Source organism: Myodes glareolus, chromosome 3, assembly GCF_982192425.1.
Source record: "Myodes glareolus chromosome 3, mMyoGla1.1, whole genome shotgun sequence".
In the NCBI taxonomy this organism is placed as follows: Eukaryota; Metazoa; Chordata; class Mammalia; order Rodentia; family Cricetidae; genus Myodes; species Myodes glareolus.
Window position 1 is genome coordinate 120312069 of NC_142028.1, and position 22689 is coordinate 120334757.

The 22689-nt window shown below is 38.9% G+C and overlaps 1 protein-coding gene across 1 annotated transcript in view; it reads left to right on the plus strand.

The window, feature by feature from the left end:
- The first annotated feature begins 4369 nt into the window (after nucleotides 1–4369).
- The window catches only part of LOC125412618 (multiple epidermal growth factor-like domains protein 9), a 106001-nt gene continuing 87681 nt past the window's right edge, over nucleotides 4370–22689 (plus strand). The window contains exon 1 of the mRNA XM_087904931.1: nucleotides 4370–5103. Coding sequence (XP_087761057.1) covers nucleotides 4515–5103 — 589 coding nt within the window. The 5' untranslated portion in view covers nucleotides 4370–4514. The remainder of the gene's footprint in view (nucleotides 5104–22689) is intronic.

The following is a 22689-nucleotide window of genomic DNA, read 5'->3' on the forward strand; positions in this document are numbered from 1 at the left end:
GGCAAAGAGTCTGTGTATCATTAAGCCTTTGCTATCATATTTTTATGCTTTCTGACTTCCAATACTTCTTTTTTTTCTGAACTGCTGCTCTAGCAGGAGGGCTAAATTTGGTGAATGTGTTTGACCTTTGTTCAGTATTTGCCTTTGGCCTCCTGCTATGTGCAACAGCCAGTGGCCACATTAACAGACTCCAGTATAGAGACAAGAATTGGCTTTGAAGTCAGGCAGACCTTGGGCAAGTCTCAACCTTTTAGACATTTATTTTCCTATTTCTTTCAAGTATAGATGACAGTCCCAACTATAAGGAATGAATGTGTTTCTGTTTTTATGGTGCTGAGGATCAAATTCAACGTCCCACGCATGCAAGGCACTCACTCTACTCAGATTCCGGGAGTATAAAACTCCGGAACAGTGCCTGCCCCATCACAAGACTCCTCTTACCTCAAGAATTTCTGAGCTGATTCTGTGGATTTCATGCTTAGCTAGTGCCTAGCACAAAGTGGAATTAGACTGTCCCTTCTTTAGCATCTGCTCAAGCAGACTCTGAGCAGACCTTCTCTGCATCTTTGTGACCTTAACTGCCATAGTGGGACAACAGGAAAAATACTGAACCCCATTCTGATACACAGCGTCAGAGTCACCACTTTTGTCTGCTCTTCTCTTCCTAACATGATATCATGAGCATTCTCCCTTTGCAGTTAATGGTGCCAGCCTGAATCCAGCCAACTAGACAACTAGACAAGATCCTAGACAACTCCTTTGTCCTTTCTTCCACAATAAGACAGTGAAAGGATGGTATCTGTGAACTAGGAATAAGGCTCTTCCCAGACACTCTACAAGGTGGCGGCATCTTGATCTTGGATTTCTTAACCACCAAAATTGTAAGAAACAAATTGGCATTGTTTGTAAGTGCCATAGTCTTTGTTATAGTAACCCAAACAGTCTAGGACATAAGTAAGGTTCTGAGGGTTCACTGAAGTAAATCATGCAGATCTCATGACTAGCACATGCACACTCTATTATTAGCTGGCATTGATATCAGCTCTACTATCTTGATACCCACCCTGATATGATGTTATATAATTAAATTGAACAGATGTATTCCTTTTTTCTGATGTTGGATATATATGGTATTTCCCATTTTTAAACGTGAACTATAAAGTTTACTTACAAAATAAGTCATGTTGGGCATGATGCAATCCTAGTATTCAGGAAACTAAGGTAGAGGACTATTGTGAGTGCTAACCTAAACTGGGCTACATAGGGAGTTGCAGGCCAGCCCGGATCACAAAGTAAAACTCTGCTTCAGAAAACTTAATAAAACAAGCCATCTTGTAGTTTGTGGTTTAGAGATAAAATCAAAGCAGAATTAAAAACTGTGGGCTGGTGAGATGACTTAGAGGACAAAGGCACTAGGTACCAAGCCTGGCAACCTGAGTTTTCCATGTGAAACCCACACAGAGGAAGGAGAGAACCAGCTCCTCCAAAATGTCTTCTGACTTCTACATGTGAACCAAGGCATGCCTGTGATCATGTGCATACACACGAACAAAATAAACTTTTAAAAAGTAATAAATTAATGTTGAATGTAGTAATAATAGTATGTTTAAGTTATTTTACAGAGCTGGAGTGGTATATATATCTGGACGCTAGCACTTGGGAGACTGCAGCCAGTCTACGCTATAAAGGGAAACTGTCTCAAAGTTTTATCATAAAGATAAAACAACATATCTTTGCCATGTTTCTAGCTAATTGTCCCACCTGAGAAACCTAGCCTGAAACATCCTTACCTGAGGCCCAGGAGACCTGGTCACTCTGCAAGGTCTTCTACGCCTTTGCTCTGGGATCCTCCTGGCAGAAAAGCCAAATCAGCTTTTCTCCTCCGGTGGCAGAGAATCTCTGATACAGCACAGCCCAGGCCAGCCCAGCAGTTTTTAGAAACCATTTGGAAATATCCAGTAGGGCAAGTGTCAAACCATGTCACCTGATCTGTAGTTTATGGGACAGAGGTCTCTGCAGACAGAGGTTTCTGTCTGTTAGTCTTTCAGCTAACAAAACTCAGAATTAGCAATAGCAACCAAAATATGAAGTGACACACAGAGTGCATTTTGTGTGTCAGGGTATTTTTTTAAAAGAGTTCTGATTTGTTTAAGGAATTAATGGCCTCCTTTTATAGACCAGGAAACTGAGGTTCGGAGAAGGTAAAGTTTTCCTCCAGGGAAACTTGATCGGAATCTGTGGCTGTAAAGACCCAGCTTTCCCTATGAGCACAACAGGATCTTTCAGTTTAGCCAGCATGTACTAGTGTTCACTGCTATGCAGTGGCACAGAGACAGCCTGATGGAAGAGGAAGACAGGGGTATTAATCACAAGTTCTAGTCCTAAGGTGGATTAGTGCCCAGGAGAAGTAATTAAGTCATGTGGGTGGTTCATTTTATTTGTGGTACATATGTCTGAAAGCCATCATTAATCCTTTTAGGAAGAGGCAGGGGTTGAAAGAGCATGGTTATAAACAAAGGACAGTAGGGAAATGTGTGTGTGTGTCGGGGGGGGGGGGTGAACTCCCACTCAGAAATTTAAGTGTCCTAGAGGATGTGGCATTTTGGTTGGGGTTGAGGAACCGAAAGAATATGGCTTGGGAGGGAATGCCATGTCCACTCCCTTATTAAGGACAAGTAAAAATAGAACTCTGGTCAGTACTTGCTAAATATTGATCTTCAGAACAATATATAGCCCTCCCATTTTGCCCCCTTTCTTATATAGATAGGTCTATAAAGACACAGCCAGAGACAACGTCACATTCAAAAACAGAAGATTGACCCAAAACACAACACTGATACACATGCACACATTATTATGTTAAACATATCATATGAATTTACACAAGTTCTTATATTCACAGACTACACACACACCCAATCTCAGAAAAACAAATGTGTTTATGCTTTCATACACAAGCTTGAACATATCCTCTCTCCACCCACCACTCATTCAGGCAAATAAATGCATGCTTTCATTAACACGCACGAGTTCACACACAAATCTCACCCTGCCTGTCTGGTTAGAGGCGAATGACTAATGGGAAACCATGCACAAAGGCAAGCATCCTAGGAGAGGCCAGGGCTGCCTTTAGCAGTGAGGCTGGTAGGATGGGACTAAACCATCGGAAGAGAAACTTGATCTGCCAGGCTGAATTTAGAAGTTGCTCAGCCGAGGCTACGGAGTCGAACACTGCACTGGATCCTAGTGATGGTGTAAGTTTGCCTGCCTGATTTCCAGCGTCTTCCAGACTTTAATGTCATCCAGGGTCAAGCTATGCTATCAGCCCCACCCCAAGGCCAGCCACAGGCGGGAATCTCTGGGGATGTAGAGGCAGTGCAGGCTGCTTTCCAACCTCAGGAGTGTCCTGACATGGTGCAACCCTGAGTGGTTAGCATTAATGATGGTTTAGAAGGGTGGGTCAAGTACTAAGCCCTTCTTGTACATGATATCATGCTCACAACAGCTCTGTGAGGGGAATGGGGTGTGTCCTCTCATCTCACCATTTAAGTGGTTGAGAACACTGCTTGAGCCACAAAAACACTCAGCAAGAGGTGAGGAGCTGAAATTCAACCTGGTTCTATCCTATTCTTCCCCAGGTTCGGGCCGCAAAGTATGTATGCGAGTGTGTCTCCCCCGCGCCTGAAGCTTGCACCTTGTGCTCACGATGGGACTCTAGACTGTCCCATTCAAATTAGTTCAGCGCCAGACCCCTAGCAGGTGTCTGTTGGGGGTTCTAGGACTGACTTGCTGAAGCCATCAGCAAGAGCTTCAGTTTCCCCATCTCTGAAATGGGGGTGGCAGTGCTGACACTGAAGGGCGGGGGCCAGGCTCTCTTAAGCAACAAAGTGAGTGTAGAGTACCCATCTATATACCGCTGCCACCTCCCGCACCCATCGCCGCGGTGCAGTCAGGTCCCCGCCCGAGTCGGGGTACCGCTCGGCGTCCCCATTGTTCAGGAGGGCGGAGATGCTGCCCCCAGGGGACTCCCCGCCCCGAGTCCAATTCGGAGCCCAGTGGAACAGATGACTTGGCCGGGTGTCTGCCGCGCGGGGCGCGTCCTTTGTCTCCTCGGCGGCGCCGGGTGCCCGAGGCCCGCGTCCCGCTCTGTGGGTAGACAAAGCCGGGGCAGCCGCGAACCGGGCCGGCTCCAGCGCCGCTCGCGCCTCCCGACGTTCCGCCTGCTCCCTTCTGCGTCCTCTGATTGGTCCGCACCGTTACAAAGAGGCCGGGGAGCGAGCGGGTCACGTGGGTGGGCGCGGCTTCCTATTGGTGGATCCCGGCTGTCTATCGGGGAGGGCGGGCAGTGCGCGCTCCGCCGGGTCTCTCCCTCCGCTCTGAGGCCCGCCCGCGGGGCCGGCCGCCTGTCAGAGGGAGGTGGCGATGGTGCGCCCGGTGGCGGCAGTGGCGGCGACGGCTTCCATGGTCGGACGGCAGGGAGGAGAAGATGACTGACCGACCGACCGCATGAATGAATGAATGGCGGAGCCGAGCGCGCCATGAGGAGCCTGCCGAGCCTGGGCGGCCTCGCCCTGTTGTGTTGCGCGGCGGCCGCCGCCGCTTCAGCTGCCTCGGCTGGGAATGTCACCGGCGGCGGCGGGGCGGAGGGGCAGGTGGTCCTGTCGCCCACCCCGGGGCTGCGGGACCAAACCAGCCACCCCTTCCCGAAGGCCGCGGCTCCCACGGCGCAGGCCCCGCGGAGCGGCCCCCCGCGCAACAGTGTCCGCAGAGCCGGGGCAGCGACCCAGCCAGCCGGCTCCCCGGAGACCACCCCTCTCCGCCCCACCGCGCCACCCGCTGCCACCACCTTCCCGGTTCTAGGCCCTTCGCCCGCCACCCCTTTGGAGGAGGGACGCAGTCCCGCCACCGAGCCACCACCCTCCGGACCCGCGCCCAGCACTCTTGAGAGCACAACTGGCCAGGTGCCGACCACCCCCATAGTCATCACCGCTCAGGCGCCTAGCACTGCCGGGACCCCGACTGCCGAGTCCTGGAACAGCAGCAGCCTCAGCAGCGTCCCGCCCACCGCACCTGCCACCGAAGCCCCTGCGCCTCCTCCCCCAGGTGAGTCTTGGCGCTTGCTTGCTCTCTGTCCTTTCCCCAGGCACTGCCCGTCTTCAGCCCAGCCCCTGTCACCCTGTTCTGGCCACTTCGTGTCCTATAGACTCCCAGGGAAGATCCAGGCTCCAGCTAAGACTCAACACCAATCCTCCAAATCTAGAAAGCCTTTTGTCCCCCCTCACCCGGTGCTGTGCTCCATCCAGAGGGAAAGACTGCTTAGTGCCTCTTCCTAAAACAGGGTTTTCTGGCCTTTGTCAGAGTCCCAGAATGGACACAAACTTTTGGGATCCCTTCAGAAGGCCATCCTGCCTGGGTTATTTGGGGGGAAAGTTTGAAAGCCAGAATGGTGCTCTGTCAACCCCCAGGTAAAAACCTGAAGGGATTCCTCCGAAGTTCCATTTTCCTTGTTTGTTTCTTTTTATTGGTGTAGTTAACAGATACTGGTGTGTGGAGGGAGGGAGCAGGGGTGGAAGTCATACAAAGTGAATTTTGCTTACAAACACGTCACTTTTGGGTCTGAAATCAAAAATAAAAATGACATTGTAATCCATATCTTCTCTGCAAGACAAGTAAATAGACTTGGTAGATCATTTGGGACAGGTGTGTATCTAGGTTGAACACGTTTATAAATTAGGTTAAATCCCTTCCTTGCACTACTTCATTTTGTCTCAATTCCAAGGTCAGTGCTTGGGCAAATGCCATTTAAGCAAGGATGTCCATTTTTGTCCTTTTAAATCTAGGATGCTCCTTACTGCTGATGTTGACATGCCAATTTCTGTTTGCGCTCACAGTAAGAAATACAGCTCTTCTGCTAGTGAAACTCTTCAGGCAAAGTTAAGAGGCCTATTCTTTCGCCCTTTGTATCTTAAGTGGGCCAGGAGCTCAACCAATAACTCCTACCTCTCTAAGACATTTGACAAGTTTCTGAGATCCTTTGCTTTGCGTTGGGGTGGAGATTTGCCTAAAGCTCTTGTCTAGCTTGATCTGATCATTGACCTAATTCTTTGGCTCAGTGGTTTACTGTGGAGTCAGGTATGGACTTTGGACTATAATTGAGCTGGTAGAGGATTTTCCCTGATGGTTAAGTCTTGAATTGTAGTTGGAGCTTGGCAAAGGCATAAGTAGGAATGCAGATTATTCACCCGCAAGAAGGCACATTTGGATCTCTTTCAGTTTCAAGGAACATATTAACTAGCCATTTTTTTAGACCTGAAATACTTTTTGACTTTTATAAAGAGATTGACATATTACTAAAGTTAGACTAGTAATTAAGTGTAGACTCTGAAGTCCATTTTTAGGTTCGAATTACAGCTTATTGTCCCCCTTTACCTGTGTAAGTATGAACAGGTCACTTAGTCCTTGTACTCTCACTTTCTTCAGCCTTGAGATGAAGTTTATCATAGTCCTTATAGGTTTGCTGTGCAAATTATGTAAGTTGTGCTGAGTGTGTACAGTGATATACTGAGGAAGCAGAGACAAGATCAGTTCAAAACCAGCCTTGACTACATGCCAAAACTCTATCAAGAAAGACAAAAATGGGAAAAAGTTAGGAGAGCAAATCAATACATAGAATTCAAATCAACTTGAAGTAAAACAAAGCTGGGGTGATGAATGTTTACCAACCTGAACTTGTTTCCATGTTCTAATATTCGTATGGTTGTCTCTCTGTAGCAAACACATTCAGGATATCAAACTGAGGTCATTCACCTTTGTTTAAATAGTCTGCAGTTTATACTCTTCTGTGAATTTATTCTGTTGTCTATATTTAGTTCTCAGAGACTCGACTGACTTTGTGGCCTTCTGGTAGGCAATTTTAGCCTTACAGTGATATAATTAAGTGGGACTTTTTAATTGTAGCATGAGCTCCATTCTACTTTAGATAGTGAGCATAGCTCTTCGGCAGAGGTAAACTTCTATTTGAATTTGAAAAAGCCGATTTGGCTTGCAAAGCTGGATATCCTGCCATTAGAGAAGACGGTTGTAGAATTTTATTTCAACATTTCTATGAGGACTGAGTACCATTTACTATATCATTTGGTTGAGCAGGTCTTATAGCTGCTATATGAATCAGTAAGAATTTCTCTCCTGGAGATTTAGCTGAAAGCTCTTATCTACCCTTCAGTTAGGGCCCAGTTGTTTACAGGGTCACTGGTCTGCAAACTGAAACTAATTACCCAGCAAGCAGGCCCTTTCCTCTCACAAACCTAGTACAACACTATATGGATTGGTTGGGTGAAGAGTGGAGAGAAATGCTGTGATCTTACTAGAGAGTAATAATCAGCAGTAAGGCCCTGAGGTAAGGACAAATGCTTGCTTGCTTGTTTTAAATGGACTTCTGAGGCAGGTAGGAGCTTAGAAGCCACTAAAGGCCAGCATGGGTTGACATTTTAAGAAATACTTCTATAGTTTTAGGTGAAACACCTCTGCCTGTACCTGACACTTGACTAGGCAGAGTCTGGTCTTTGGGAACATGCACAAGTCTGCTTTCCCTGTGCATTTCTTCAGATTTTGCAGATGTGATCATACTTTGAGTCTTAGCTAAATAACTTCAGCTTCTTCAATTGGTCTTTGACATGGTTTTGTATTTCTTCACTATCCTGGTCACCTCTATTCTGAATCTTTTCAGTCTTTGTGTCACTCTCCTAAAACAAAACTGAACTGAACCTAATAATCTACTTGTACTCCAGTGTAGAGTGGTTACCATTGTTCAGTACTGATTATGTATTTAGTTCCCTAAGCACAGATTTTTTTTTTTTGGCAGCTAAAGTACGTTGTTGACTCATTGACTATATCAAGATATCAGACTATTTTAACTTATATATAATATATTTAAAAATATATGTTAGAAACATCTTTTTTATCTGAACTTAGAAATTATTGTAGTTTTCTAAAAATATAATCTAAAACATTTTCCAAGCTCTTAAGGTTGATTATGTTAAATTCAGATGATCTTTTTTACACCAGATTTGTCTGTCTGTTTACTCCACCTAGGTTGTTCATGACTTGCAGGGTGTTCCTACAGACCAAGTCTAAGCACAAGTCAGGGCAAGTTATAGTTACCTCACTGGAAAAAGAAATTCGTGGATGTTAAAACAGTTTGGAAGGAAAGGGATAATAGTTTAGATTAGTTCTTAAGGGTCTCTCTCTTCCAGCTCTTAAGTTTTGTGATGATTAGATGTATATGATTCAAGGTACCCCATAAACAATCTTAATTATGTATTTATGATCCAGACTACAAGAATAGATGTTGCTTAGCCAAGTCAGAGAATCCAGTTGAAATCTCTAACTGCTATGAGGTATGAATGCAACATTACAAATGGATTCTTTACTTGCTTGGTTTTGTTTAAGATAGGGTCTAGTTAGGCTAGGGTCAGATAGGCTGACCTCTAAGTTGTCACCCTCTTGTTGCTGTCTCCCTGGTTTTTGAATGTGCCACTATGCCTGGCTCTTTAGAATCGATTTGAAAGGAACATTCTAGAAACTCAGGATCCTCCTGGCTGAACCAGAAAATATTTTCTTTATCCCAACAGTCTCTACTACTAAAGCCCAGAGTTGTCTTATGTGTGGTTATTTGTGACTGTAACATTTATTTTATGAAAAAACAAACTCTATAGGCGCCAAAGATAAAGATTCAGAGTCTTTTATCCAAAACCTGTGTCTTGATATATTGGAGAATATTTCAGATTTTAGAAAGTTGACAAATACATCATGGTGAAGCTAGGGCAATATCTACTAACCAGACTAATGAAGACTTCCTTATCAACATGCACATTTAGTGGGATAAAGACTGTAAGTAACCTTGCATCTGACCAGGTCAGGCTTTGTTGACATGCACTTTCAGGGAAGGGATTGGAGGACAGACAGCATGGTTCTTTACCTGTCTTGGAATACATGCAAGCACTTCTCTCTGGCATTTAGATAAGGTTTCACTATGCTACCTAGATTGGCCTTGTATTCAAAGACTCAAGTCATCCTTCTGCCTTAGCCTAAGTAACTAGAATTACAGGAACTCACCAGTATGCCTGAATTCATAATAGTTTTTCTTCAGCAGATAGTGAATATTTAAGAGCTACTCTTGAGCCCTATCTCTGGTGTTGGCCATTTGGCAAAAGTAAGGTAATAGCTCAACCATGCCAAATGAGAACAGAAAAATTTTATGGTCAATAGTTCTCTGTGCCTGCCTAGGAAGGGGCTATATGAGCCGAGGCAGAATCTTCTGCCTTGGGAGAGGGACTATAGGACGCTGATATTAAGAATCGTTCAGAGTTGGGGGATTCTCTGTCAGCACTCTCCTCATCAAAGCTATAGTTTGGGAGCCCATCTTAAACATTGTCCCTTCCCTGGACTAGTTGGAGCTTGGTCCTAGAACTGGTCTGCCTTCCTACCCTCTATACCTCAAAAACTGGAGTAAGTTAGAGGGAAACAACATGTGGGCCCCGGACACTGAGAATTGCTCTGCACAGCCTTCTCCTTTGAAGCCAAAATGGGAGTCTAGTGAGTTCTATGTTTCTACTGCCTCAGGGCCAGACTGAAGTATGGGGGTGTATAAACCTTAGCACCCTGAAGAGATTAAGGGTGGCTGGTGCCTCTCCATGGTGTTGTTAAAAGGGAGTCTACTTGAGGCTAATGAAGCTTCAGCCTCTTTTGGTATTTGTTCTAAATCTTGGTATCTTTTGCTACTTAAAGTTACAGAAAAAAAATATATTTGATTTTTGGATCTTCCATTATTTAGCTTTAGGTTTGAAGGCTATGAACCATTGTAATAGTAATTGCAAACATGCTCTGCTCCTGGCACAAAATATCTTACATGTGTTAAGTTATTTAATCCTTTGAACAGTGAGATACTGAGTTATATATTATGATCCTTATTTTTTTCTGATGCTAGGGATTAAATCCAGGTATTTGCACATGAGAAGCATATAGTCTATCTATGGGCTATAAACTCAACCCCTGTTTTATAAATAAATAAAGCAGGCCCAGAAGCAGTGCTCTTTGGTATTTATTGTGTGCTGCTCATCCATCTTTAACTTTTTGTTTTATAATTGTTTATTGCTCTGATACTAAACTATAGCTCATCTTTTTTATTAGGATTTATCTTGCTTTGATGGATATATTCGTCTGAATTATCTTTAGGTCCAGACAGGGATTCTTACATTTTATTGTGTCTTATTCTTTGCCTTAGTGCCTAGTTTTGTGTAGAAATTCCTTCATCTGATTACTTTCTGGAATATCATAAACTCCATAACATTAGTTTAGAATCTTTCAAATAAAATTTCCAGGAGGCCTTCTGGATAGTTAAAAATTTACACATTGAAATAATCTGACTAGGTCTTTTATCTTGATTTAACTAAAGACTCATAAAATTAAAGTACATTACTTTTCATCTCAACATTCTAAACATGTGTGCATTACCTTCCAGACATCCTGGTTCCCTTAAAAAAAGAATGGACGAAAGTATTATACAGCTGTTTTTACTGATGGACAAATTATGGGTAGAGAGATTACTGCTCTAGGGACATTTTATAGAGGAGAAGTAAATAGAGATAGGTGATCTTGTTTGGTTGAAAGAAGGTTAGATAATATTTTTAGTTTTATATAACTTTAATCTATACTTTTTGCCTTGGTCTTGATTTTTTGTTGCTTTCCTTAGATATAAAAAAATCTTTATTGTTAATTTTGGCATTATGTTACAGGTACTTTTGTGGCTACTTTTAAGTCTTTTTAAAATACAGATTTCAGTTTACCTCTTTTTTTTTTAAGTAGAAACAGTTACACCATCTTCACTTGTACCTTTAAAAGGAGTTTTTTTTAAAAAAAAATTGTGATAAAGAAGATAAAGATTGTACCAAGATCCATATGTGTTTAAATTACAGTAAATATTTACTCAAAAGCAGTAATCTTTTAGGTCTTTCTGCCCAAGTTATGTCCAATAAATTATGTCAAAATAGTCTCTTTAGTAATGCTAGTTTTCCATGAGTTACTGTCAGAGAACTCTTTCCCTACTTTCCTTCTCTATTTGCTAATGTTTTCAGTGCAAACTTTTCCTTGTATTTCTCTTACTCTGTCTCATTCTTGGGCCCAACCCTTCTTTCCGTGTTATTTAAGGAGCCAAATTACTCTCTCTAGTGAACAATTTACCACTTTGTCCTCCTTCAGTGCCTCCTCAAAGCCTGATTCTTCTAAGAGATCTTTCTAGATGAACAAAAAGTCCTTGAAGATGTCTTAGTGTCAGGGTGCATGGGGTTGAACCCTTTTCATGCAGAACAAAACCTGTCTGTTTTCTTCCTGTGACTTTGACTTCCTTCTTGATGATTTGGTTTTAGTCTACATAATTTAGATTATTAAGCCTATTTGATAAGGAAATTCATTTATATAATAAACACGTGTACTTTTTTTCAGTACACGGTGCTGGAAAAAATGAAGAAAGTATTTCAAGATGGAGAATATGTGTTGTTGTTGTGTTTTGCTTTTTAATGCTAGGGATCAAATCCTGGGCCACAATTTTGAATACTGGAAAAGCACTACCACTGAGTCATATATACAATCCTGAAGTTTTCATCATTTTTCAACCTTCCATTTCTTCTAAGGAACAGTAAAGGAAAAAGAAACTTTCCTAATAACAAATATAAACCTTTTAAGGAGCAATTTCCCTTTTCTGTTTATGAATAATAAAGCTACTTCTTATTACATTGATTTGGTATATGAGGCTTAATTTGGTTGAGAAACAAATATTTTCATCTTTCAAATGACAATTTTCTCTGTAGAAATAAAATTAAAGTTAATAGTGAACAGAATGCACTTAATAATTAACAAGTATGGTTCTTGAAATACTCAGCATTTTCAACTATCTAGCGTTTTCCATTTATCTTAGGTTAATTTCTGTGTATTATATGAGTGTAAAAAGGCTTATTTCCTGCCCTCTTTTGATCCTTTTGTTGGTAAGTTAGTAGGCTTCACATTTGATCATTTTTATTTCTAGCTGTTGTCCTTGGAATTTGTTTGTTTAGTTTAATTCTTTGGCTGGTTTAGCTGCTCATATTTCACTAGCAGAAAGATGGTGGTTAGAGATTAGGATTGTCTATCTTTCTTTCCTTGACACTAAATAGGGTTCAATATAATAATAATAATAAACCAGGCATAATTGAAAATAAATGGTGCTGAAGATAACAAGTGAAGCAATGGAACTAGATTGGGAAACTCAAGTTAATTTCTCTTTTTCATTTTAAAATATTTTTTAGGGATAGAAATAATAGGAATCTGTTTATAAATATCTTAATTTACTTCTTCAACTGTGTTGCTCCAAATGAAATTGCTGGTATAAAAGAAACTTCCATTTTACCTCTCCTTTCTTGTCTGTGGCAAAGAATATGGAGTACTTATATGGCCAATTGCTTGTCAGGAATTTAAAACATATTTTATCACTTCTTAAACAAGAAAGGAGTTAATGTCATCATCTTCATTTTATAGATGGGAAATCCTGGGACTCAAGAAGCTTAAAAGGAAAGGAAAAGATCAGTGAGATGATTCAGCTGATTGTTGCCAGTCGATAACATGGGCTTATTCCCTTGGACCCTTGTGGCAGAGGAAGAAAACTGGCTGTCGCAAGTCTGATTTCCACATGTATATGCAAGCACACTCTTATGTGCAAGCAAGCATAAACACCTCATCCACCTCTACACTAAATAAATAAATATAACAAGAGGAGAGGAAGGAATTGACTCCGACAGTTGTCCCATAAATGATCCCACACACACTCAGCATGGTACATAAATAAATAAATGTAATTTTTAAAGAGGTTATTTACATTTATATCTCCACTGATTAGCCCCAACTAAATTTTCAGTATTTAGTGATGAAATAAATGGAGTGATTGGTAATTAAGAGGAGACATGTCGTAGATTCTTAAGGAAAATAATGCAATCATGATTTTCTCTTTTAAAATAAAATTCCCTTTAACTTTCCCTTTTGCTCATAATAGTAGAACATGTGGAACTCTGAGAACTCACATATATTAAATTAATTATTCATCTTTATGACTTGGCATTTTCCATTCTATTTTTCTTAGTTGAAAGAAAAGCTAAAGTAAACAAATGAGAATCTGATGACTTTCGTGGAATGAAAAGCTAAGTTAGAAAACAGAGTCCTTGTCTATAAGATATAGGACTTGGGGCCCTTTTACTAATCTCACAACTTGTGCAAATAATTTCATTTGTAAAATGAGATGAGCCTTCTGGCTTGTAAATTGGGCTATGTGGGTATTTGTGCTTCCTCAGGTGTTTTTGGAGTCCAGTATTGGGATGCAAGAGGTAAAATGGGTTTACTCATGTAGTTATCAACCTCCGGTCCCAACTTTTCACTCTCATACACTACCTACCCTCCAGTAAGCTTTGTTCTCCTCTGGTTTGTATAATGAGTACATTTTTTTCAGTAGAGATTTAAATAAGAATTCTACTACTCTTAAAAGTTTATGGTAAATAAATTATACTAGTTTCTGAATTATTATATAGTCATTAAAAGTCTTTCACTGGGTAGCAAAATACACAAGAAAGAGATCTACCAAAATAGTAATTGATGAAAAGCTAAGTATGGGAATTGTGAGTAAATTTTAAGTCTTTTCTTTGTGTTTTTGATGAAATTTCCAAGTTGATTTTTTTTTGTTTACTGTATCCAATTTCAATTCTGTAGTCATAACATAAATATAAAATGAGAACAATGGACAATAGTTGTGATAAGCATGATAAATCTCTGTATAAGAGATTAAGTCAGATTATATCACACAGTCATTTACCTACAATTCTGTAGTAAATTTGATGTGCATCTGAGACATTTACTCAGCATCAGTGAGAGGTAATTCTGAAGAAAGCATCTGCAGAAGATGCTATCTTGATATAAGAAACCTACTGAAGCCTGACAAACCTTAGATATGTAGAGATGATGGATCATATATATTATACACAGAGATATGTATGTGTGTGTTCTTTTGGAAGGATTAAGTGTGTGTTCTTCTTATTTTTTAATTTAATTAATTTATTTATTTATTTATTTGGTTTGTTGAGACAGGATATCTCTGTAGTTTTGGAACCTGTCCTGGAACTAGCTCTTGTAGACCAGGCTGGCTTCGAACTCACAGAGATCCGCCTGCCTCTTCCTTCCAAGAGCTGGGATTAAAGACATGCGCCACCATTGCCTGGCTAACTTTGTATTCTTTAGGAAAACTGAACATAGGAAATTTGGTATTTTCTCCATTTTATTTAGTCTAAAGGATTGAAATATGCGCTTTAAAATCAACTTATCTTTCACTTGTATAGAAATCTATTCAAAATGGAACAAAAATCTTATTTTAAAACTTGAAACATTGCAACTTCTAAAAGAAAACATAGGTGATCCCCTTCAAAATGATAGGGTAGACACGAACATTTTTAGTAGAACACTACTAGCACAGGAACTGAACCCAAGCATCAGTAGATAGGACATCATGTACTGGTGAAGGAAATAGCCAGCAGAGCAAATATCCCACATAATGGGAGAAAATCCTTACCAGCTGCCCATCAGTCAAGGGGCTTAAAACCAGAATTTGCAAAGAAATGCTGAAATTAAATACCAAGGAAATAGAACAGCCAATTAACAAATGGGCAAATGAAAAAATATACATTTCAAAAAACACACAAATGTACAATAACTATTTAAAGAAATGTTCAGTATCCCCATGCATTGAGAGAATGTAAATTAAACTATTTTGAGATACCACCTTATCCTAGTCAGAATGGCTATCATAAATAAATATCACAACAAATATTGAACAAGATGTGGAGAAAAAGAAGTCTTATTCTCTATTGGTGGAGGTGCAAATTAATATAACCATTGTGAAAATTAGTTTGGATATTTCTCAAAAAAAATAGAAATAGAACTAGCATATGACCCAGCTATTTCATTCCTGGGCATATACCCAGAGAATCCCACATCTTACCACAGAGATAGCAGCCCAGTGTTTATTGCTACTTTACTCACTATAGCAAAGAACTGAAGTCAACCTAGTTGTCAATCAACAGATGAATGGATAATGAAAATTTGCTAGGCATATAAAGAAACACTATTAGAATGTATAATATTAAATATGGCTAAACAATTTTCAGAAAGAAAAAATATGTTTTCCCTCACATGCATAATCTGGCCAATAATATATGTAAATATGTAAGCAATATGCATGGTACAGTATAGCATGTAGAAAAGAAGAAAGGCTAAATCTTAGGAGATGAGGAAGGATTGTGTGCAAAGAAATGGCCACAAGTTATGAAAGAGGATATAAAGCTAATTGTTTTTCTAGTTATAATTCTGTCATGCATATTTCATTTTTGAAGCTAAATAAATACATAAAAATATATTTGATAGTGAGAGTGTAAAATCCAATCTGAAGCTCCATAACTTCTGTTCCCAGTGCTGTTCTGTGTGTATAAAAGTTCATTGAGTTGTACAGTTTTGGGGTCTGGTTAATTTTGATGTGTTATTTTTATTTGCAATTTTTAAAATATATAACAATTTAAATAAGACAAAATTAAAATTATTTTGTTAAAATAAACACTGTTTAAATTAAAAAGTATTTTAATTCATGGCATTGTTCACTGTCTTTACCAATAGTAATCTATAATTTTTTTCCCCTTAAAGACACAGAGCCCCCTAGAAGTTTGGTTTCAGTCTGTCCATATGGTTTGCAATTATATCAGATGGGGTTGCTTTTATACTGGTAATAGAACAGCTGTTCTATGTGATGCCTTGCCAAGGAGACAACTAAGTCCAAGGAAAGGAGAAATTTATTCATTTGGAAGAAGGAATGTATTCTGCTTAGTCAATGAGAAAGTGATAAGAAAAAGGAATGTTTTCAACTTGCAAGAGGAATGTTAAATAAAATTTAGTTAGTCAACATTAGGCCCTTGAGATAACTGATTTTGAAAGCATGTCTCAGTCTTGCATAGTTCTTAACAACTAGCATATTTCCAGGGATTTTCTTACATTTTCATGATTTATTTTAAACCTGATTCTTTTACTTCATGTATGTGGGCAGAGAGGAGAGCAGTGAACAGGATATGATAGTCACAGGTTCCTTTTTAATGTTCATAAAATGTGATTTTTTTTGTTTTAGTATATTCTAGGAAATGTTTGGATATTGGCCACTCTGGAGGAAACTGGGTGAACTGAATAGCTTTTTAGGTGTTCTTCAACCTTGCCAGTCATTTATAGAAATGTAATACAGGTGTAGGCGGGGTTATTGGAAATAATGAGAGGGAAGTAGGGGTGCTCTGCGTTCCCGTGTGCTTTTCTGTCCTATTTTCCCGTTGAGACCTGCTTAAATAAGGATGGCAGGACTTTGCTGCTGCGATTTCTCATCTGGCTTTGTGTTCCTTACAGTCCTAGTCCTGTGTGTACAGCATTAATAGTACAAACCGCCACCCACTAACAGTGTGTGGGATAATGAATAGCTAGACAGCGCACCAAATACTCAAAGCAATTTGGCTGTTGGGTATTATTATACTGAATTGTTGGTGTATTGCCTAAAAACCTATCCAGTTTAACTGGTTTTAATTTTTATGTTAGTTTGTTGTTTCAACTTGTCCACAAATGCAGGACTGAATGGTCCAGCTAATCAGTGGAATGACAGTCAGAGCTAAATTCCAGTCTTTCTTTTGTTGATTCTGTATTCTATATAGAACACATTTTCTGATGTTTTCATATCTTAGTTTTTCTATCCATAGAATGAAATATATTGTTTCTAGTCTTCCAAGGTTTTTGAGCAGTAACATATATGTCAATTTGGGTTTTTCTTAACCAGAAAGTCTTTGTAGAGTTCAAGCCTTTTTGTAGTATTTTTCCAGATTACATGGATTATATTTGTTTATAATATAACATGAATAAGATAACTTTGTTAAAAAATACCACACATACAAATTTATATGTGACTTTATTTATGTTATGTTTTATAGTGGGTCTGGTTTACTCTTTTGTATAATAAAGTATGCTGTGTTTTTAAAAGTTTGGGATACTTTAGTGCTATTCTTTATTTATTACCCTGATGAAATAAAAATAATAAATTAAGCTTTATATGTGTTTAGTATTATTTCAGTTGATTTTGAGGGGTTTTTCTTGTTTTTGATTTTGGGACAGGGTCTCAATATCTTACTGAAGTTTCTCTGAGTGAAAATAGAGTAGCCTTGATCTTGGATCCTCCTGCTTCAGCCTCTTAAGTTCTGGGGTTATAGGCATGTGCCACTAGGTCTGGCTCGTGGTTGTGCTGTTTTTAATGGATTCTATTTAACCATTTTTACATTTAAATATATGAAGATATATTCATTTTAGAAAATATAAGCAGTTATAAAGCTTAAAAGTGGACCCAGATATAATGACATTTTAGTGGTAACCACAAATGTTTTTTATTAACATTGTTTTTCTCCCCGTCCCTGTCACTGAGATAATTCTGTATGGATATAATGTATAGATACCATCCTTTCACATTTCAGTGTTTTAAAATGACATGGTTTCCAACTGAAGTTGAAAGTAGAAACTTTGGTCTTATTATGTTAATTTATTTTATCAAACATTGAGAGCTTGTTATGTTCAAATTAACATATTGGTGCTTCCTTATTTTTACAGGAAGAAATCTATCCTATAAAGCTTTTTATCACTGAGTTTAATATTTTATTCTATGCATATTGTTCCATTTCTCACAGAAATAAATGAGATCACTTATTTGTAAAGAAAACAAAAATGCAAGGTAGATTTAGCACTCTGAAGTCAAATATATAGCAGATCTACATGGGAAAATTTACCTTATTTAAATGATTTATCTGTTCTCCATAAAGAGTACAAATCTATTTTAGACAGTGACCAAGACTCTGTATGATACTTTGTTTGGTGTTCTCAGGCAGATACACATCAGTCACTTGCTTTTTTGTGTTTCTACAGTACAAACATGCTTTTTCTTGGGTGCAAGGGGACCCATGAAGCCTAAAGCAGTCTGGAACCAAGCCTGGCATGTGGTATTTTCAGTCTTGTGGTGAGAAGCCAAGGTCCCCATCTGCCCAGCTCATGTATTGCCAAACACTTAGATGCTATGCTGAGGAAATGGCTTAAATGTAGCTCTGTCCCTCCAGAAACTGGTATTTGTCTTAGGAAATGAACTGTACTTTCTCAATTTTGAACTTTGAAATCAATATAAATGATATAAGGATCACATAATGCTATTGAGAAAGGATTAGATTAATTAATGATATAAATCAGTTTGACAGTGTTAAATAATCAGCACTTTGATTAATAGATACCACATACTAAATACTCAAGATTAGCTTTAATTATTATTAATATTGCTTTATTACCTATCAGTAATGTTTGGGTAGCATCAGAGAGAACATTGTCTATTAATTCTAGATTAATAAACTTATCATTTTCCTTGACAGTCTGATAAGACTGTTATGATCAGGAAGACATACACATTGTCACAGATCAAACTTCTCTAATAAGTGTTTCTAATATGTAGGGTAGGACCAGTGTTCTCGCAAAGATTATGCATTATTCAAGTGAGAATCATCCCATGCCATGTTGTCAGACATGACAGTACTGGTACTGCTTAGCACTGGGCTATCTAGAAACTAATTTCAAAACACACGTGTAAGTACTCAGGAGTAAGAGGCAGGAGGATCAGGGTACCAATACCAGCCTGAGCTACATGAGACCCTACCTCAAAACAAACAAAAACATATAAGAAAAAGCAACAGCAGCAAATGCAAATGTAAGACTCTTAAGAAATCTCTGGAATAGCCACTGTCCAGTCTGGTAGAAGTACATGCCTCTGGGATCTTTTGTTAGTCTCAGGCCATAGTCACAAATGACCTAACAAAGTGAAAGTAAGAGTCTATGTGTTCAGTTCTGTATTGGTAGAGTGTTGTTATTCTTAAAGAATATGAAATACACTCTGCATATAACAAGTGCAAATTATTCAAGCTCCCTGGACGTCAATACTACCCCTGTAACATGAGTATAATATTGCTGCTTAATAGAGTTCTTGAGTGTTAGCCTTATCATTTAAACCCACTTCTGCCTGACTCCAGAGTCTATGCATTTTTTCCTCTGACTAAACTGTATTACATTGCCAAAGCAGATGGGAGTAGCAGAAAATGGAATAAAGCATCAAGTGGGTACAAAACTCATTTTGGCTTCTGATTTTCTCACCTTTTCTAGCCTCCTCCAGCAAGCTCATATTTTTTTTCTTTCTTGACACTTGGTTCCAGTTATACGCAGTGATCCGATCCATGTTTGCTTTCAGTAGCTCCTACAAAAATCAAAATTAGATCAAAGAGTCTTTCTCAAAGACAGATATGGGTGCTAAGTAGGAGTAAAGAGAGGAGTTGGTGGTGAGAATAATATGAGGACAAACAGGTGCATGAGCATGGAAAATGTAAAATAGAATCAAGAAGTAACTGAGATTTTTCTTCAACACCAGACGGTTGAGACCAACCATGTCGTTCTTGTTAGAATTTGGCAAGCGATACCACACACTGTGAAATGGAAGTATTGATTGTTCTTGACTGACAATAAGACCTTTCATAATTAGCATAATATGGATTCTAGATCAAGATGCTGATGTATCATAACACTATACAAAAGTCATAGAAGACTCATGCTTGTAAATATGAGTCAGGTTTTTGCCAATCACTTCAGGTTACAACCATTTCCCTATTTAATGAACTTCTCAGAGAAAAGTTAGTTTCTCTCGGGAAAAGGAATAGTTATTATTTCAGCTATATATCCAGCTACACTCACAAAACATTGACACATGATGTGTAAATTTTTGGAGGGTTTGTTTGCTAAAAAGAATTGAATAGCTTCCGTGTGTGGGGAATCGATATTCAACAATTATACTATCATACCTGCAAGTGGATAAGAGCAGTGATCAGGTCCAACTTCAGGTGTAGAGAACATATATATAATACAAAACCAAATCATGTCATTCTCCTAATTAGTAATTTAATATTTATATTGTAGTGTAATAGTCCTGTGAGTAAGCAGTAAGTAATCTCAGCCCATAAAGCTCAAGTTGCTTAATATGATTTTAAAGTTCTTCATTATCCCTCTTTGTCTTCAGGTCCTACATCCCTTTCCTTGTGCTTTAGACCAGTAAAATCCAACTGCCATATACACACTTTATGTCATCATTAGTCGTACTGAAGCAGTCGTCTGTGAAGATCTTTCTCTATGTCAGACACTAAGGTTTAGATGAGTTGCATGACCTCATTTAATTCTCAAAAAGTATAATAAGAAATGTGCATTATTATCCCCACTCTGTTAAGCTGGAATTGAAGTTTTGGGATTTTAAATAGAATGAGCAGATTTTTTTTATGGCTAGTAGAATGTTGAACTTTGATTTCCATTCAAATCTTCCTAGCCCCAAATCCTGCTTTCTTAATCATTAAGCTAACTAGACTCTTGGGTTTTTTTTTATGCCATTCTTCTGCCTGGAATATCTTTCTCTTCAGTTTAAATAGGAGTCTTAATTGTAAGTATCAGAAGTTACATTTTGATTTAAGCAGAAATGGAGTTGATTACAAGGATTTGGAGGAATTCACAAAATTGCCAGGGGAACCAAATGTAGGCCATGAAGCTGACAGTGATGCCTGATCACAACACCAAATGGGCTGCTGACAGTGCTACTGAGTGTTAGCTATAGCCTAATGAGAACACTGCTACCTGGGTACTGACCCTGATAGTAGGCACTGCTGCCCATTGTCATACTAGATCATCCCCGCCTCAGCCACTAGAAAGGGCCTCATGTCCAATCTTTGAATCACTAGTTTCTAATTTTAAAACAAAGACGATACATTTGATCGTTTCGTATTCTGTCACTGTGTATGTCCTGCTTGTAGGGAAGGCCAGAAAAACAAGACTCTGGCTTGAACCACTTGGTGGGGAATCAGGGCTAAAAAAAAATATGTATAATTCCTTTACAGAGAAAGGGATTCTGAAATGGTGGGAAATTATAATAGCAATCTGCTGAAAAGAATGTCAGACATAAAAATACCTCTTACAGAGTCTAACAAACTTACTTGTCCTTGAAAAACACCATTCATGCTGCCTTTTACTACAATTGTGTCTTATATGTTCTAACATTACTGAATGTATGTTAGGATTACTTGCTTTTAAAGGACTGTTTAAATATCAACAATCTGTGTACTAGTTCTCTGTCCTCTTATCTAAAAGTCCATGCTTTATTGTTGTTTGCACTTTGAAATCATCTGATGTTCAGCATGGAGGGTTATATTGCACTGAGGTGTACTTTCTTCCCACCTCCACCTCTTGAATGTCATTTCTATAAAGACAGCCCCCAAGACCCAAACACAGGCTCCTAGATTAATTTTCCATGTATGTAATTCCTCAGTAATTATTGGATAGGAGAAAACTCCTGAAATAAATTATTTACCTTTGGGAATGAAACCGTAGTCAGAGAGACCTTTGAATGAGTATAGTCAGTTCAGAGCATTGTGTCATAGTTTCCAATTAAGCTATAAACAGTTAGTGGGTGGAAACAGCCTATTGTCTTTGGTTACCTCTTCCTCCTATCCAGAAACATAACCAGAAAAGGTTAATTGGGAATTTTCCCCCAGGCTTGCTACTATGGTCAATAGCAAAATAACCTGAGGGTACTATACTTGCTCTATACAAACCCTTTTGTCCCTTCTCCATTATAACCGGCTTTATTAATGATTATTGTCTATTCTTGAGGAAAAAGAACTATTGAGCAAACTGCCTTGAATTTATGTTTTTAAAAATAATCCATTAAAAAGTTAAAAATAGAGACTGAGAGATGTCTCGGTAAAGTACTTGCTGTGCAAGCATGCAGGCCTGAGTTTGATACCCATTACCAGTGTAAAAAGCCAGGGGTGGTGTTGTAGGAGGCAGATACAGGAGAATTCCTGGGGCTCACTGAAGCCACACCAGCTGAATATCAAGCCCCATGGTCAGAAAGGAACTCTCTCAAAATACAAGGTTGAGATCATGGAAGACACCTAACATCAACTTCTGGCCTCGGTACACAGAAAGATGCATGAATACATACAAATACCACCCTATAAGACCATGTATACACACAAAAGTAAAATTAAACACTCTACTTGGAGAAATGGAGTTTAATAATTCTGAAATTAACTTTTGTAAGAGTGGTGAAATAGTAGAAATACAGACCAGAATTTTGTGGCTTTTTGACGTTAAGTGTTTTGGCATAAACAAAAGTATGATTTGGTTAGATTGAAAGGAAGCTTTCAAGTTAACTTGAGAATCATTATTAATGACAGCTATCATCTCTGAAGCAAGGTTATCCAGTTATGACTTTGGGCTGTGCTACTTCTACTTACCTAATGTCCTCATCTATAAAATGGGCATAATGGAGATTAATATATGGATTAAACACTAATATATACAGCACCTAAAGTTTCTGACAGAAATTGGCCTTGTAAATGTTAGCTGTTCTTTTCACTGCTGTGTTTTGGATACCTGCTTCCCTTTATTACATCTAATTCTTAATTCTTCTGTACATCTAATCCTCCAGTT